This window comes from Clarias gariepinus, chromosome 14, assembly GCF_024256425.1.
Source record: "Clarias gariepinus isolate MV-2021 ecotype Netherlands chromosome 14, CGAR_prim_01v2, whole genome shotgun sequence".
NCBI lineage: Eukaryota > Metazoa > Chordata > Actinopteri > Siluriformes > Clariidae > Clarias > Clarias gariepinus.
The window spans coordinates 12,133,451-12,153,197 of NC_071113.1; the positions used below are offsets into that span (position 1 = coordinate 12,133,451).

Below are 19,747 nucleotides of genomic sequence, written 5' to 3' on the forward strand. Positions count from 1 at the left end.
GCAGTACAGAAGCCACGATTATTCAGATGTAACATTTGTCCAGGCTTGTATGGCGGCACTGGGCGATCAATGAAGTGTCTCAGAAGGGTCTTTGAATGCAGAGAAATAACCTTGTCCTCCATGCCAGGGTTAGCTACACCCCCCCTATAAAGAGAATGCGGTCTGTAATTCATCTGCAGCTCTGCTGATTGCAGGTCACCAAGCCCAAGATTTATGATTGCTCTTAGTGCAATTTCCATTTTCTAAATCTTGTACTTTTTTTCGAAACAACTATGAATGCGAATGAATACACACGCTCGTTTGATAAGGAAATTCCTGGATAGCTACATTAAATGGAAATATCACAGTGCTGACTGTGCCTTTCCTCCTATACTTGGACCGAGTGCTGATGTCCTCTGTGTATATTTGAGGACATTAAGTGCACTGCCCCATGCTTATACAGCAGGACAAGCTGTCCCGCTGTGAAACATATCCTCTTCGCTCCACACTAACCGTGTGGCTCAGCTAATAAAGGATGCTAAGGAAATTCCTTCTTTACGGGTACAATTAGGAGTAATGAAGTTGTGGTGGAGGGCGCACACTGCATTGTAAATATCGGTGATTGATGTCCTGCTGAGGACTAACTGCATTACTTTCACTTCCACCCACAGCCTAAGGTGAGAGCTAGAAGGGTGCTCTAGAAATGGTAATTACAAATAGCTCATTGACACCTCCATGTCTCCTTTCCCTGTTTGCTTATGGATCTAATTTGTAAATAACTCATGAGTGTTCTTCAGTCCGTGTTATAATGTACACAGCATCATGCAAATTTGATTCTCCCTGGGAGAAGTATTCTTTGCTATAGCTGCATGACTAAAGGTATAAATGCACCATATAATAGACTGCAAACGCCAACTGACAGAACATAAAATTATCACTTAAATCATTTATTGTAACATTTTAAGAAATAGAAATATGATTTAATGATATGCAGGAGATAGGGAAAATGAAGGCATATTTCATGTGTTCATTATCCTTACACCATGCATTTACTATTGCAAATGGGTGACAAATTAAAAGAAAACCCCAATGTTCCGTTTATTCGTAAGGTGTTAAGCCATAAACAGCTGCTCGGAAGCACATTGGCATAGATTCTACAGGAGTCTAAAACTCTGTTAAAGGGATGAACACCATTCTTCAAAAAAGGTATCCCCTCGTTTCACATTTTGATGAAAGTGCTAACACATTGGTCATGTGCCTTCACCTGAGTTAATATGGGGTGACTGGGAAGGCCAAAGCAGGGGCGCCTCTTGAGATTCCGGGCATTTTGAAAAAATACTATCCTGCCAAACCTTTTCAATTTCCTTAGCTGTCACTCAGGGGCCATTGGAATCATCTTTACCTATACCCCCTTCTCCATTCCCTTTACGGCACACCTGGGCCAAACCATATAATTTACATCATTTTCATGCTCGGGGTGGGTGGGGGTGGGGTGGTTCAGGCCTTATGCCATGTGGAGTATCCCCAGCCATTACCGAAATGTTTCATTACAGGATAAATGTGAGAGTCAAAAGAACATTGTATTGATTTGAAGAGATCGTTCCCTCTAAGGAGGCAAAGTGTACCCAAACCATGACAGCAGAATAAATGGGAATAGGACCATAGAGTTTTCCTTTAATTTCTCACCTGTCTGTATAGCAATGACAGGAGAAGCATTTTAGTCACTATGTATGCCTTATGAGGTCTACTTGGTGTAATTCACATATTCAAACAAATCTCAGAAGAAGAGTTAAGTGTAGTTGAAGTAACGTCTTAATGAGAAAAAAATGTATATGTAAGGAAGATATTTCACACTTTAAACCCTAATAATAAAACATAATAGTAAATCATAACAATAATGTATTGTCTTAATTAAATCATTTCTAACCGCCTTATTGAAAATATAGATTTATCAGAAATAAATATGTGCAGATATGAACATTTCATATCGCGTTAATTGCTTAACCTTTTATCATAGTTTATAATAGTATCACTATATTACATTTCAATAAATAACTGCATACTTACTGGCTCCTGTTTTGCTGGCAGCATTTGAAATTTGCAAAATCTCAGCAGGCATTGCATTCAGCGTAGTGCCATTAAATGTCACTTCGAGTAAGCGGTGCATGTGACTTTTGTTACAACATCTCAGCTTGGATTAAAAAAAACAACAACTGGGAGTTTAAAATAGTGGTTATAGTTAGAAAGGTAATATAATGAATCAGCTTACCCTTTTTCCTTGGTAATGAATTGCTTTTGCTAGAAATATACATGCAATGCTGCCTTCAAAATTGTGCAGTGCAGTGCAGTACATTTTGGCTTTCTTATACTGAGACCTTTTCTAACTACAGAATAAGATTGCGGATGTTAAATAAATGTATATTTATATATTCATTGCTGCATTTTAGAACTGGTTATTGGTACATGCCTTATTCGAACTAAACCAAGAACTTATTTCAGCTTTCATCAGTCAAGCATAGATAAATGAAGAGCATGACACGTAAATATTTCACACTAAAACAAGCTTACATTAAACCGAATAGAATGCTGACGGATAAAGACGTAATCGGTTTGATGATGACAGACATGGCTGTTTCCTTTGTGTAGTAGTTTTTAAAGAATCACAGTATAGTCCAGCTAATGTTTGTATTGAATGCGTGTTTCAGATTTAGCTTTGCCTTCCCAAAGCCTCTGGGTTCATCAGTCTGGTTCATGATGAGAATAAGTGGACAGAATTTTGGCTTATGACTCAGCGGTCTGCATTCATCCTCCGCAGCTTCTCAGGCAGGTTGTCCTCGGGCCAGCCGCCAGCTGCTGGCAACTGGTTGAGGTTGGGCCCTGGCACAGAAGTGGGCATTAGAGGCAGTCTGTGATGCTCCAGCTCTCCTGCCGACAGGATGTGTGGCTCTGCCTTCATCTGGTTGTTGGACTCCTCCAGCCTTCCAGTTGAGCGTTGGGGGTCGCCCGTATTGGATGTTTTTTCGGCTGCTTGTGTACTGCTGGTTTTTCCGGCCTCTTTACCATTTCTGAAGCTCATACGCTGAAGCTTGCTGGGCAACCTTGAAGTCGTTCCTTCAGTGTGGGAGGCAGCGTCAAGGGAGAAGATGCGCTCTCTACGGTTTCGCAGATCTCCGTGCGTTGGGGTTAGAGGAGGAGCAGGGGAAGGCAGGCAAGATGATTCCTCCTGCTCCTTTACACTGTATGGAGGTGTGGGCACCTCGAAGGTGCTGTGGAACTGCGAGTAGTCCACTCGGAAGAAACCCTCCTCTAGAGACATAACAGGAAGGAAGCGGTGCCCCCATAACACCTCATCCTCTGTGTAAGATGTCCGAGCCTGGCATGTCATACCTGAGAGAGACAGAGAGACAGAGAGGGTGGGGGTAAAGTAGGCAATCAATCCAGCATGGAAAAAAGATAGCACAGAACAGACAAGCAGTGAAGCACTGCTTTTACCTTTGAGTGCATCTATATTTATCATGGTTTTCTCTGACCACATAATGGCTTGACATGAATCATTTAAACCCCAATCCATTTTGTGTGTCTTGTGATCTCGATATGATGCTAACCTGTGGTTTCCACTATCCCTTCAAGGATAACAACAATCTCAAACTGCTCACTCATGAGCGAGCGCTGCGAGAGGTCGAAGAACGGGCTCTTGGGATTAATCTCGTGGCAGATGGTGAGAGGAGAGACGAGGAAGAGTTGGTCAGCGCCTGTTCCGAACCCAACATCCAGCTCTCTTTGGTCCAAGGGCAGAAACTCCCCCTCAGGAGTCTGTCGAGACTGCAGCAGAGGAGACAGAATAAAAAATGCTGCTCAGGTAATGCCCTTTCCAAAAATGTCCCCCCCCCCAAACCCCCCTCCGGGCCACTGACCCCCCCCCAACCCTGGTATCTGGATATGAGCCAGATTTTCTTCATGAACACAGATAATAAATTCTGTTCTTTATACATTCTCATCCAAGAACACAGGCCCTGGAATGCACAGAACAATCACTTAGATTAAGGTGTAAAGTCAATAGAGAGCTTAATGTGCTGTTTCGGGGTAATACATTAACTCCGACGTGAAGAGAGAAAAAGAGGGAGCTGAAAAGAAGCACAAGTCTACTTCCAGCAAGTGAATCCAATTTTACTCGTTAGGCTTTGAAATGTGACGTACAGAAAATCTGTAATTTAGATATGAGGACATTAATCAACATAAGGAACACCCTGTTTTTTGCCATCTGCATTGTTGCCAAGCTCAGATCTCAGTGGAGACTCGCTGATGGAATTTCTAACTGGACCATTTTTCAAATAATTCATGACAAATCAGAGCAACAGATTTATTGGTAATCTTAATATTCTTATTAACTTTAGAATATGCATGCATGTATGCATATCCTTCTCCTTCTTTTCTTACCCCTCTTATTTCTTGTAACATTTATTTATTTTATTGATTGTTGCATTGATTGATGCATTGATTGATTGATGCATTGATTGATTATCTAGGCTGTGAACAGAATGAAACTTGTCAGCAGGTGGGTGAAAATGATCCTACACTAACATCCCAACTATATTTCACTCCTGTTGTATAAGAGTACATTTATTCTTTTTTCAAAATAGACTTTCCTTCCATAATTTCACAGGACACAATGTAAAATGTACAGCCCTCATAGAGTGCTGAGCTGAACAGGCGGGCTGAATTACAACCATGCACAACTTGACATAGCACTTCCATAGATCTTCCTTCTAGCTCTAAAACTTCGCAGTGACTTTTATGTGCAGTTGGTTTATAAGCTACAGGAGAGCTGATTCTTTGGTGTAAATTAGAGCTGCTTGCTTTCACTCCTTATCAGTGTTGGGGGACGTTACATTTTAAAGTACAGTAACTAATTACATTACAAAATTACTGTCTTTAAAAAGTAATCAGTTACGTTACAGTGTTGCTTTCTAATAAAAGTAACTAGTTAGAGTACGTTTCAATTGCCAAAAATGAAAACTCCTTTGTGATTCCTCATGCATGCTGTTTAAGTTGAAACCTTATTTTACCATCATCACTGAGCGAATTTTGGCCCATTATCTGTTAACTACTAATTCCCCTATCTCACGCGGTGGCCGTAAGTATGGTTCATCATGATTTACCGCAAGTTTTGGCGCTGTGATTACGTTTCCATCTTTCCGCACGTCGGCCCACGCATAGATAAACCGCATAGGTGAGATAGGGGTATAACAACAGGAGTAACAATGGGGGGCGGGTTATTGGGGCGGGGCTTGTAGGACGACTTTCACACACACACATACATACACACACTAACGGATTGGGAATCACTGCTGTCTGGCCTACAGATTACATAAATTGTCTGAATAACGAATTACATTTTTGAAAAAATAACTAAATGACTGAGTACTGAGACACTGTGCACAGATGTATTTAAGACAAACAAGTGCTACTAATTTGGAATCATGAGCAGAGTGTAGTGTTTAAGTTATACGCTAGTGTACAGAGCAATTCTAGTGCATGAGAGCATTTCAGTTCTGCAAGCACTGGTATTCACAGTACCTTTCCCTTATTTTAAATCATCATGCTTGCTCATACTGCTTCGTGCCACCTTTCTTAAACATAAAACTGAAACAAGAGGTGCTCATGCAGCAACCAGCATAAACACAGCTAAACAAAATGTTGCATAAGGCATTCTAAGGAAGTTACTCATTTGAGTGTGTGCAATGGCTAGTATCAGTATGAGTATTCTACTCAGTTTGGGGAGAAAAAACCTGGTATTGATAAATTCGTAGTTTAGGTTATTCCAGAACGTAGTCTTTTGAGATGTGCCTTTGCACATGAACATAAGGGACTGGCGGGAGAGTGGGACAGAACTGGCTGTATGTGCTTATCGCTCCAGATGGTGAACAGACTGAGCTGCACTCGTGGTGGTGTACCCAGACCAAGAGGTGAGACTTTTCACAGGAAAGACACAGTACCCACACATCATCCTCAATGCTTTACATGGATTAGCTCTAATACAACACGATTCACATACATACAGTACGTAGGCATGTATGCAATCCATGCTCGTATACATACACCGACCGGCCATAACATTAACACATTAATACTGATTATTAATTATATACCAGTGACATGGTGACAAGATAATCGAAGGCCGCGAGTACCAAAGGTCAGCCTGCCGATCAGATCCCTAAGAAAACCTAATGCAGCACAACTCGCCGAAAAAAGTCAATGACACAAAGGTACCAGAGCATCTAGTCTAACAAGTCTGATACATGGAGACCCCACCTCGCAACCCACAGCACCCAAAGGATCTGCTACCATAGTCCTGGTGCCAGACACCGCTGCACACCCACAGAGAGGTCTTGTGGAGTCATGCCCTGAGCTGGCCAGGTGGCACAAGGAGAACCTATGCATAATGCGCATAATGTTTTGCTTTTTAATTTTATGGCTCATCATTGTATATTTTAATACATGACTGAAATATAGGCGAAGATTCATTTACATTACAGCAACCTCTCAAAAACGAACAAAAAAGATTTTTGTCATCTATCATGTTGAAAAAAAAAAACACCAGCTGTTATTATTTCCATCAAAGTAATTGCATTTTTGTGCTCATAGATCTGCTTATGATTTTTAACCACTGCATAAAAACTGCCTTACTGAAATACACTGGTCGCTTGATATTTATACAGCAAGTATTATAAACATTTGTGTGCCCTGCACTTTCACTGTGATAAAAAAAATTAAATCAAGACCTATTTCACTTGAGAGAAAAAAACATACATCAGAAGTTCACTAGCCCTCAAGGTTATTAGCAAGCATTCTGGAAGCTGAATTAAATGTGAGCTTTGAGAAGTAGCAACAACCCTACCGTACAGGTATGAGGTCCCACTTCACAGTGTGGCATCTGTCTCCAGAAATATTACATAATGTGCTACAGAAGACGTTCTCTTCTCTTTTCGAGCACCCAAGAGGGCAACGTTAAAACTCTGCTGTAGGGACTCCTACCCAGTCTTTCATCTTCACAGACCTAGGTCCACATACACACAGTCTAATGCTTCCCTAGTGTTTGTAAAGCCAAATGTTTCTTACAAAGTTATACTAGTATTCAGCGTCACTGTAACACTAACACACTTAAGATAAAAACCAAAATGAAGATTCATACTTTTACAAGACCAAGAAGTGTCCAACACTAAAGCGTCACAAAACAAAACCTAACAAAGAGCTGGATTTTTTCTTGATTATACTGGAAATAATAATAAGGATTATAAATTGCAGGTGTAATACACAAACTTTATTATAGCGCAACAAGACTTTGCCCTCAGGATATCATCAGGATATCATAAATAATGCAATTCATTAATTACTTTATTTTCTATAATGCTTATTTTGATACAGGGCGAAGCAGCCTGGAGCCTATCCCAGGGTGCTGATCCATCTCTGGGCACACACACACACAAGCACACACTGTGGCTCAATTTTGGGATCGCCAATTAGCCTAATGTGCAGGTATTTGGACTGTGGGAGGAATGCAACTCATTTTAATTTAATTTCAATTTCTATAGTGCTTTTAACAATGATTATTGTTGCAAAACAGCTTCATGGAATAAAATTGTTCTTTAGAAACATTTAATACCTGTAATAAAAGTTTATACTTTTTATATCAGTTTGTTCCTGGTGTGCAGCAGGGTGACAAGGAAGAACTCCCTGTGATGGGGATAGGAAGAAACCATGAGAGGAACCCATCCTCATTTAAGGGATACCAGAAAGCACGACCATAAATCAAGCCCTGTTACAGCCCTCTGTGTGCTATGAGGGTGAAAGTCTGTATATTGTGAAAGGTGTTTAAGTTAGTATAAAGTCCACTTTCGTTGTTGGAGTCTCAGATACAAAACTGTTTGAGAAAACTTCGGTCCTTAACCATTGAGTGACTGCAGTAACAAGTCATCACAGAAGAACTGCCTGCGTCAGCCGAGTCCATCTTCATGGTCATCACAGTTTCACTTCAATCACCACATGCATCCCCAAGGAGACCATACAGGGTCATCTTCAGCAGCAGCTAGAGGCCTCCATGCAACAAAAACTCCAACGAGAAGTCGGGCTCCAGGATGTATCGGACACGTGCGGAGGGAAGATGGGGTCGGACTCACTGTCAACTAAGTATTGCCATATTATATGGTATCTCGATCGAAAGAGAGAGAGAGAGAGAGTTCAAAGACTGACAGGCCTACAGCCATTTGAGACATTATAGACAGGAAGATTGGACAGAATTGCTCTGTTTGCTCTCTCTCATGTCAATCAGAGCAACACTAGCCTGTTAGCCAATTGTGGGTTTGTGTGAGATCATGTGTGGGTAATCATTACTTTCTGTCTTTGGCTGCCTTGTGATTTAGCGTGATGGCGTCTACAGGCACCTGCTAGCCCTTACACTATCAACTTCGTAAGAGCTAGATAGTAGGTGGTCCATGGCAAGACAGACTATAAGACCCAAAGTTTTTGGACACCTTTCATCACAACTAACCTCCACTCCTCTGTGAAGGCTTTCTAGATTTTGGAGTGTGGCTGTGGGGATTTGCTCTTTCAGTCACAACAGCATTAGTGAGGTCAGGAGGTAATGTTGGCTGAAAAGGCCTGCGGTGCGTCTGATGTTCATTTTAAATTTGTTCAGTGGGGTTGAGGTCAGGGCTCTCGAGTTGCTTGTATAGCAACCTTGACAAATGTCTTAAATGATCTTGCTTTGTGCACTGATGCTTTGTCACATGATTTGATTAATAAAATATGGCAACAACTTGGGGAAGAAAGAGCTTGATGTATTGTGTACATCATTATACCCTAAGGATGTTTTCTTACAACAATTCACTTATATGGTATACCTAATACTAGAGTAAATGCATAAAATTTTGGAATGCTTCATACTTTTAAGTATACAGCATGTAACAAATTTATAAGAACTCAACAGTAAATGCTTATGTGTGGGTTTTAGTTTGGCTGACTGTTAAAATAAACAGACCTGTAACTGAGCATGCAAATCATGTGGCAATCTCAGCCTAGGACACAATTATCCGTGTCATTTTTGCTGAATCAATAATATAATTTCTGAAAACATCATTGATTTAGTCATTATCATTGATGAAGGGTTTTGTGTGGGAAATTGCTCAGAACTACAAAAAGACAAGAAAAAACTTTATCTGAGAGAAGAAACAGGGGTGTATGCACTGCCAGGGAGAAAAAGTAAAAAAAAAAAAAAAGGACAGTATAATAATAATAATAATAATATGACATTTTATTTCTATAGCACTTTTTTGCAAACTCATCTCAAACTGTTTGTATAAAAATAAACATGTAATTTACACAAAAAAGCAAATAACTAGAAGCTTCAGTAAGCAGGTAAGTTTTCAAGCCTGATTTAAAAGCAGACAGAAATGGCGGGGAGTGTAAATGGTCTGGGAGGGAATTCCACAGATGAGGAGCAGCAGGGCAGAAGGCTGTTTCTGAATAAACACAGTTTGGTCCTTGGGGGACGAAGGAGCCAAATGTTGTGGGCTTGCAGTTTGCAATTGGAATTTAGTGAAGAATGTAGTTATTTTAGAGAGAGCTGCAGTCAAATGGATAGACTGGTGGGTCAAGAGCAGAATTTTTCAGAGGAGAAACAGCAGGTATGTTATTATTGGGAAAAAAGTAAGAGCAATTCCACAAACACAATGCAACTGGAGATCACTTAATTGGGACTAAACAGCTGTATGGCCATGAAATGGCCATATGAAAACCACTTGTCACTATATGGCTAAATGTGAGCATAAAGACTGTGCTTTGAAACAATGGAAAAAAATCTCATGTGGTATTATTCCAGATTGTCCCTATTACAGTACGATGGACACCTCATGGTAAGAAGGGAAGGCATGAAGTGAGACACACACATGCATAGTGGCCACTGTACAAGCCTCGGAAGGGAGTGTTATGGAGTTTTATGTTATTTGGAGTTGCTTCAGTTGGTCAGGCCAAGGCTCGGCAATGTTATGTGGAAATAAAATAAATTCAGCTGATGAACTAAACATACTTAATAACCAGGCTACCACATCTATGAAACTTTCTTCCCTGATGGCACAGACAGAACGGATAAGAAAAAAGAAATACAAAAATTATAAGTTCTGCGGGCACTGGTGGCACAGTGGTAAGTGTTTTGCCTAAATTCAATTCCCAGCCAGTGTCCAAACCCCAGCCATTGGATAAAATGGGAGGGTTGTATCAGGAAGGACATCCGGCGTAAAACCTGTGCCAAGCATGAATGTCCGGACCGGATGGTCCACTGTGGTGACCTCTTGCCGGGAGCAGCCAAAAGAGCAACAACACAAAATATACTTTCTGACTTATTATATTCCGATCAACTAGCTACTTTTATCCAGATAGATTGTAGAAATGTCTCTCATCATCAGCTAATCCAACATGCTATAGAATTTAGAGTGCACTGGGAAAGAGATTAAATTGTTTGTATTAATTAGAACGGGGTTCCTAGTACTGTTTGCAGCATTAAAGCCATCATGGTCCCACCCATTGGTTACACATCCTTCTCTAAGTGAATGTGCAAAACAGTGTACATGTTTGCATGCAATCGTGTTTAACAGCAACATTGGCCATTTCTCATAAACTCGCATAAACCCATTTATTTGATGTTCTGTTATTGCACTGCATCACTTAGTCATCTTTAGTTTTGTTAGTCACGATGAATAAATTTGCAAAATAAACAGAGACATTCAGGTTTACTTAAACTCAGGCAATACCAGTAATTCTTTCACTTTTTTAAAAAAATGTGAACGAGCTGAATGTGTCTATAGTTGAACACGTACATAATCACGCAGATACAAGTCAGCAGCTGCAGGTAATGTGAACATTTTTTCCCCTCATTCTGATGGTCGATGTCAGTGATTTTGGTGTAAAATTTGGTAGGATTTTGATACACAGCAGTCTCTAGGGTTTACATAGAATGGTGCAAAGGACCTTTCTGTCAGCCAAGAACAGAAAGCTGAGGCTGCAGTGGTCACAGGCTCACCATAACTAGACAGGTGAAGACTGTGAAAATGTAGCCTGGCATAATGATTCTTCTTCTTGAAGTTCTGCTGACACACAATGACGGTAGAGTTTAATCTTGGCACCAACAAAAAGTGGAGAATGTTTTCTTGGCATACTTTCTGTTCTGCTAGTCAATCATCCCTTGAATGCCACAGCTGATGTGAGTATGTGTATCTCTTCTAATGGCTTCAGGAATGATAATCCTGTCACAAAGCAAAAGTAATCTCAAGCTGGTTTGGTGAACATAACAATAAGTTCAGTGTTGTACCTGAAGTGAACAGAGTACCTTCCCTGCACATTTTAGTTTTTTTCCCAATTGAGAAAAGGTTGGTAGCAGAGAAAACACTAAAATGTACAAGAAAGGTGGTCCTCTATTACCAGGGTTGAGTACCACTGCAGTAAAACACCCGTGGGGTGGGATATAACAGGTGATTTGCAGCATGGACATTCACCCCAAAAATCTGCATGAAGCAATCATGTGATCATAGACTAGAATCTTAAAGGAATGTTTCCGACATCCACCATCCATGCCATGAAGAACTGAGCTGTTCAGAGACATGTGAGGCTCTACCAACTCTACCGTATTGAGTAAGTACTCAGCAAGCACAAATCTCTGTTGCTACCTTTCTTTCAAAGTTTTCTGTATCGCTACCGTTTTATGATTCCCTTAATGCCTAAAATAATAAATTGCTCAGCTGTTTGCCTCTGCACCTTCCTAATTACCATCACAACAAGGTTTATTACTGACAGCATGCCAGTTATAGTTTAAATTATGTAAATATAAATTCTCTGTAGTAATCTTTCATTTATACCAGGTCTGTTTATCATGATTACACTTTGACTCCTCTATTAATGAAATGAATCATTTTAACAGAAGGGAAGATGTTTCATCACTGGCAAACCTTTCATTTATTATCATTTATCACTTGATTGATGATTGTTGACTAATTGATGACACTACAGGATGAGCAACCTGATTACACCCAATCCTTAAAGTCAGACTGGCCAATGCAAGACATTGATGAAGTGAAAGTGCAAACAGTAATGGCATTAAATCTTAACATCTCTCACTTTCTTTCATCAAGATGAATTGTGTTTGTTCTGCTGTGTAATTTAGTGAAATGACTTTGGAAGACCGAGATCCTAAGTGAGAAGTGTTTTCCCAGTTGATAAACCAAAGTCACAATTTTTCACATAACACAAAATATAAAATGCTACGATGTTCAAATATGATTGACTGTATGTGTCTTTTTAATCAACCATTTTGACCAATCAATATTTGGTATAGGCAAGTTTGAAGTGAAACCTCACTCCGGGACGTGCCTTGCCAAGCTGTTAGATTTGTATGTGATGTCAGTCTCCTGTGGGTGAGCTGCCATTTTTGGCAGTTAATCAATCATCTAGTCGGATTAGTCAGCCCATCTCGTCAATAAGTTTTCATCTAACTTGATTGTTTTGAGTTTTCAAGTCATTATGAGGGAAAGCTATTGTTTCGTTATATACTGCCATAGCAGCACAGACAGCTATTGTTACCAAAAAAAAAAGCTAATTGTGGATTTGTCTCTGTTTTGTCTCTATTTGACTCTAATGCTTATCCTGTTCAGAGCCAGGGGACTTGGGGCACAAGGCAGGGTACACCCTGGACAGGGTGCCGATCCATTGCAGGGCACAAAGTCACACACTGGAAACACCCATTATCCTAACCCTGAATATCTTCAGATTGTGGGAGGAAAGTGGAGTACCTGGAGTGAACCCACCAATCATGGGGAAAATACACAAACCAAGCACACCGACGCGAGGTCATACCCCACCCCTGGAGGTGCGAGAACACAGGGCTAACCACTACATCACTATGTCTTTTATATATTGTTGGTCAATTCATGAAACTGAATCAATTGTCTAATTTAAGTCATGGGTTTTAATTATTTATCGCAATACCACCACCTACTGGACTGGAGTGGAACTGCAAATTAAGCGGGGAAGGAGGGGGGTGACATTAAAAAATAGACAACACAAGTTACACAGCATTTCAGTGTTATTAGAAACTTTCAGTAGATTTTAAAACCTGTAATAAACATAGCTACTTAAAACAAATCAGACATTAAACATTAGTGCTACTGCATTGAATAAAGACAAAAACTTAAATGCCCAAATCGAATCGACAGTTCACCTATGACTCACAGCTCTGTTCTGCAGTGTGCCTAAAAGGATTTCATTGAGGCTGTGATGATGGGTTGGGTTTTTGAAAAATTCCCCACCACCCAAAGTGTGTTTTCCTTAATATTAATTAGACAAGTATTAAACATAGTATAGTATGAAACATTTACTTAAATTTTTACATTATGAGAGAAATTAACTTATATACCGATGTGAATACTTGATAAGCCAAGGTTTTATGTCTCCAACATACAGTATATAACATTATCAACAGTACGGTAGGGCAAATATTATTTAAAATAAAAACTAAAACCATAGGTGTCAGAATTTTTTTTTTAATAAATAAAAAAAAAACAGGCACTCAAACCCCATATAAGATATGAAAAGATGTGCAAAATGTAGCACATCAATATTTCCCTCTTTATTAGGATCTATGCCGTCACTTAGGCTTTCTCTCCATATGCCATTCTTTAGCACGCATCTGGATTTTTTTATGATGTAAAACTTTATCCAATGTTTCACTTTTTATGTAGAACACACCTATTTTGTGTAGGTGATCATTCTCTCAGTCACAGTAAAATATTTGAATGGTGCAAGCATTTTAAAGAAGGCCATACATCTGTAAGGGACATTCTTGGCCGAAGCAGCTCAGTGCCCACTGCAGTAGTTACTGTGAAAATTCAGCAAGTGGAAGATCTTATCCTTGAAAATCGACAGATAACTTGTTGCCAACTTGGGGAAGAGATGCATCTGTTTGTGAGAACTGTACATTGGACCCAGTGGTAGCGCTCAGAGGGTTAAGGTTCTGAGTTACTGAACGGAAGGTCAGCGGTTCAAACACCAGGTTGCCATTATTTGGCCCTTGAGCAAGGCCCTTAACCCTATCTATCCCAGTGGTGCCATATCATGGCTGACCCTGCATTTTGCCCTCAGCTATGCAGGATATAAGGTGAAAGAATTTCACTGTGCAGGAATGTACAGTATATGTGACAAAGACTTAACTTAGGCTTAACATTGCTGGAACTTAGCTAGAAGTTTTCGTCACATCTGATTTTGCTCCAAGCCATTTCCAATGTTTGGGCCATTAAAGGAGTTTCTAGGAGTCCAGGATTTCAGACATGAAGCAGGCAGTCTGATCATGGCAAGGAACCTATTTTCCTTGATTGTGTTCCTGCACTAGTAAAACACTGGGATAAGTGCATTAGTGTAGTAGGGGATTATATAGAGAAACATAGATACCTATGTTTTATGTTTTACCCTCATATTTGTGTTCTGTTATTCTGCACAATCAAAATACTGGTTTGACTTGAACGCCCCTTGTACAAAACCGCATCTTGCTTGTACACAAACCTATAATACATACTGTAATAACTGAATAATGAAACGGGAGAGAAAATACAGCTCAGTGAGGTCATTCGCAATGCTACATTGTAGTATAGCGCGCCCTTTACTTTCTTCCATTTTTCAAAGTTATTTCTTTGATGTGCCATGAGAGTATGATTCACATTTTGTAGATGTATGGGTTGCTTGAAACTCAACATCTATAAGAAATTGAACTGCAAAAATAATTCCAAGGCCACTGGAAAAGAATCGATCTATAGAATGTAATCTCTTTTACAAAACTCGAATTATTCTAATGTATTGAAAGCACTTCCTACTTTGCAGTTAGAATAATTGAGTTCAGTCATGTGTTAAACACTTGGCTCCCTTGTTTCTGTCATTGGGATAAGCCAACACATGAGGTTAGAGCAAATGGAAAAACAATGACAGTAAGTGTGTAAATCTCTGGGGCAGGCCAGAGTGCTTACTCTGCACAATGATCTGGTGCAATGATGTGCTGCTAGTGCTGTGGGTCCTCAGATCTCTAATCTATTGTCCTGTTTTGATTATAGCAGAAGAGGGAATGGGAAAGAGAGAGAGAGAGAGAGGGAGAGGGAAAGACGGAGAGGGAGGGAGGAAGGAAAAGAGCACCTAAAGTTAGTCTACCTACCTTCTCTGCAATGCACCTGTTCTTATCCACTGCTGTCAGCAACCGGCCGTCAATCACTTCCCATTTTCCCCAGACCCCAGAGTACCCCCCACTGCCTGCACACACACCTGCTCTGAACATTATACTCCCTCTTGATCTGTCCTTCAAGCCTGCACTTGTCTTTTTTTCTTTGCTTCCTCTTCTATTCTTCTAATCCCCTCCTCCCCTGTCCCTCCTTCAATTTTTCCCCTTAGTGAAAATTGGATTAGGGAGTCATGAAAAAATATACAACAGCGAACCATCTTGCTTAAACTGATAATGTGTTTTTTTTCCTAGATAATGGTGACTGTTCACACTCCAGGTCTGTCCAATGAAAAATTAATCTAAGCACATAGCAGAAAGAAAGCCGCAGGCAGAGATATATCGGACACGCAATTATTCTAACCGCATGTATATATTACATTCATTTATTTAAACTGCGTCTAAATATTAAATGCCATGACTTATCTATTCACACGGTTTAGCGTATTTATTTTAATTTACTGTTGCCATATATTTAGTTTACACTTCATATAAGCGAGAGTAACCTTGAGTTTTACCATGTGCTTGATGCAGCACATCTTTACGTCCCTGTCGCTCAAGCTATTCCTCTAGGCTGCATTTCAAAGGTATAACGATCCACTCCCTTGGCTTTAAAGTACGGGGCTTTGGCAGTTTTTGACAGCTTGCCAAAAACAGAGGAAACTGCATATGTAGACAAGATATACAGACTCCACTGCAAGGCTTTTTGGGTAAAAACGGATGTTTGGAATGTCACTGCTTTGGGTCTATCCATGCATGTTATCTTTGGCCTTAAGGACTAATACATATGGTAAGCATTTACTGTATGGTTACTGTGGTTGTCGTGTAAATGTATTTATTTACTAGCTCATTTGAATAGTCCAGTTGAGTTGAGTCAGTCATGCATACTTGTAGACAAGCAAAGATCAATAAAAGCCAAAAATGATTCCTCCTTTCAGCTCATGTTTTATCACATCCATCAAAGTTAAATAAATAACATTCAGAGATTTAAGTGAAATCAAATGACTGAACAAGCTAAGCAACTACTAATGTTTGGCTTTTTTTTTACCACCGTTTGGACACAGATGATAAAGTAAATATTACCTCAATGCTGCTGAAAAAATTCACACTTGTATATTACTGCGCTATTCTTATTATTTATATAAAGAATACTCCTGACAGTTCTCACTATATTACATGTGTAATGCTCCTTATTACATGTTTCTTAACTTTGTTATATCATGTAGATAAGTAAGGTCACAAAATATAAGGGACACTAATTAAAAGGAAATACATGAATGCAGTGTGATAATGTTTTATGATTTTTTTATATTAAAACAGACATGCTGTTGCAAAACTCTCCACACATAAAGAAAAATAACATGTTTAAGCAAAAAAACTAACAAAAAAAACTTCATTTACCAAACGTCCTCTACATCTCGTTTTATAAAGATCAATAAGGCTACCTTCATGAGTATATACAATACTTTATTCTTTCGTCCATGACTGCACGGTTATTGCTCAGATTTCCAACCCTAAAACGAATTAAGAAGATTATTGTGTTGTGTCCAGTTACAGCGAGCTGACTCACAGGATGAGGGATATGAGCCAACATTATTACATCTGCTCTCCTTAACGCTTCATGATACAGTGATGATTTATAAAATGTGAGGATGCTGAGTTGCATAATAAAATATATGACAACATTTACTCCTCTCGCCTTCAGCGCTTGATAATAAACTTCCGCAGTAGACTTTCATTCTTCTGCATTCATCTAACTTTGCATGTTTTTACACAGCAGATGTGAGAGTAATTACATGCTCATACCACATCAGTGTATAAGAAGTCAATCAAAGCAGCAAAGCTTAAGGTAACATGTAGGAGTAAAAGAAACTATATTTAAATAAACACTGGGTGCCAGTTTAGCAACGCTGATTTTCCCAGGATGTCCCCAAAGTGTCCATACATAGAAGAAAGTAACACTTTTTAAGCAAAACCGCTTTTTCCAAAACATCCATGATCATCTTTGTAAACAAACACAGACATCTGTCCCACTCATGACGCTCTCCTGTTAACACATCTGGTTTTACGCATGTACTGTAATTGTGTTAATTCCCCCTATGTATGGAGACCCTTGAGTCATCCTGTATAATTAATGAAATGTTGGATTTTTTTTTTTTTTGCATTGTGCCTGGTTAGAGAATGACATAGCGCATGCGTTACCTTGATGAGCTTGCACCTGATCTGAGCCGACACCATGTGGCTGTTCCTAAGGTTCCCGACGCGGAACATGAGACAGAGTTTGCCGTCCCGCTGCGAGATCACTGCGTCCTGGCTGAACATGAGCGTCTCGGCGCGCTTCTTCGGCTGCGACATCTTGATGAACATGCACCCGATGAGGAACGCGTCCACGATGGAACCCAGCAGCGACTGGAACAGGAACAGGATGATGCCCTCGGGGCACTTCTCCGTAATGTAGCGATACCCGTAGCCGATGGTGGCCTCGGTCTCGATAAAGAAGAGGAAAGCGGATGGGAAGTTGTAGACGTTGGCCACGCACGGCGTGTAGTCGGGGTCGTGGCCACGGCCGAGGTCTCCACGTGCGTACGCGATCAGCCACCACATGGAGGCCATAACAAGCCATGCCACCGTGTAGGTGAGCAAGAAGATCAGCAGGTTCCAGCGCCACTTCAGGTCCACCAGCGTGGTGAACAGGTCCGAGAGGTAGCGGCTCGTCTCGCCGCCCAGGTTGCCGTGTTGCACGTTGCAGCGCCCGTTCTTCTCCACGAAGCGCTGCCTCTTGCGCTTAGCCGGCGCGGGGAAAGACGAACCTCGGGTTGTGTTCACAACCTGGTACTCCTCTCCGAATTTCCTTCTGATGGCTGACATGTTTTGATATTTGTTTTTTTTGAAAGAAAGTAACGCTGAAGTTTTCGTGTCGACTATATGCGCACCGTTACACACCTCACACCGCGGGGTTTCATTCCGAGATGCAACTTAGACTTTGTAGGACAATAAAGATTGAGCCGCTTCAGAGCATCAATCAAATAAAATGTTGAAGTAGGTGCTCAGCTCCAGTGCATAACTTTATCCTGTATGTGCTTCTTTCTTCTTTTTTTTTTAATGATTACTTCATGCACTTTTCTTTCATTGTATTGCATGAGTAAGAAGCACGCTGTCTCTGGTGTTACTTTCTTCCAGTCTGGTGCGGTGTGTCCTCTGCGCACCTCCACTGCGCTGCTGTTACCCTCTCCACACACTGACCTGCTACATATACACACACACACACACTGCGGCGAGCGGTGACAGTGTACCCCGTGGCGCGAGCTCATAAAATTTACGTCCTTGTTTGAACGCAGCTCTCTGATTGGACGTTAAGCGGAGGGGAGGCGTGGCCTGAGAAGGAACGACACCATAAAGTGAAAGCGTTTCATCTACCTTGATCACTTGCGCATTCATGTACTTAAACCTAACAGCCTGTTTTTCTAGCCAAGTACTTCAATCTCTCTGATTGTAGACTACAGAACCACGTTTACATTTAACAGTCTGGTTTAACTGATAAAACACTGTAATTGAGTCTCTGTGTTCTACAAGCCAAGCATTATCTCAAGAATTATTAGGTTATAATAAAGAAAAGATGTAACATTGCCTACAATTCATTCATACGTTTATTTATTCATTCTCCATTCGCTTATCCTGTTTTGGGTCACAGGTGACAACCCATACACAATGCCGAAATTTATTGTACACCCCCAGTATCACACCACGGCCAATTTAGAACACTGTTTTGGACTGTGTTGGAGGAAACCAGTGAACCCAGAGGAAAGCCACAAAAAACTCACACATACAGACTAGAAGCAATACCCCAGCCCAGAAGGTGCAAGGCAAGTTGATTACCACAATCCCCCTGCAAACAAGCTAACCACAATCCCCCTGCCTAAAATTTGTATTTGCGTCAGTTTAGCCCAGCTACGCTGCAGTGATCCAGTTGATAGATAAGACGATTCGGTTAATTTAATCACATTAGTCTATCACTGACAAACCTACAAATGTCTCAGAATGTAAGACATATAATAAACATAATAATTATTAAGTAAATGCTGCTTGATGAAATTATTCAGGCGTTGACATGACAAATAAACTGAGAACTAATTGGGAAACAAAACATGTTAATAAAAACAGCTTTTTTTGGGGGTCAAATTAATAAGCTACATAAGCCAGTTATAGACCAACTGTAATTACCTAAGTGTACCCAGGATCATGTTCAATAGTGATCTCGGGTTATTGTCTCTGTGGATGTTTTAAGTTTTCCCCCAAAGGTTCATGTGGGTTTACACTATGTTCTCTGTTTTTATTCCCTATCAGGGTGAAAGTCTTCCACTTTGCAACCATTTTTGCTGAGATAGGCTCTAAAATATGAGAAAACTAAAGGTGCATGAGTTGGTCTGTGTACAAACCGAAGGAAAATACAAGATCGTATGTTGCCAT

At 40.3% G+C, this 19,747-nt stretch overlaps 1 protein-coding gene across 1 annotated transcript; it reads right to left on the reverse strand.

Annotated features, from left to right (window-relative positions):
• Positions 1-1,913: 1,913 nt before the first annotated feature.
• Positions 1,914-18,148, reverse strand: kcnj19b (potassium inwardly rectifying channel subfamily J member 19b). Its single transcript, XM_053511442.1, has 3 exons — positions 17,483-18,148; positions 3,585-3,801; positions 1,914-3,366 (listed from the first exon to the last, which is right to left on the reverse strand). Exons 1-3 carry the CDS (start codon positions 18,146-18,148, stop codon positions 2,768-2,770), a joined length of 1,482 nt encoding a protein of 493 aa, XP_053367417.1. The 3' UTR covers positions 1,914-2,767.
• Positions 18,149-19,747: the final 1,599 nt, after the last annotated feature.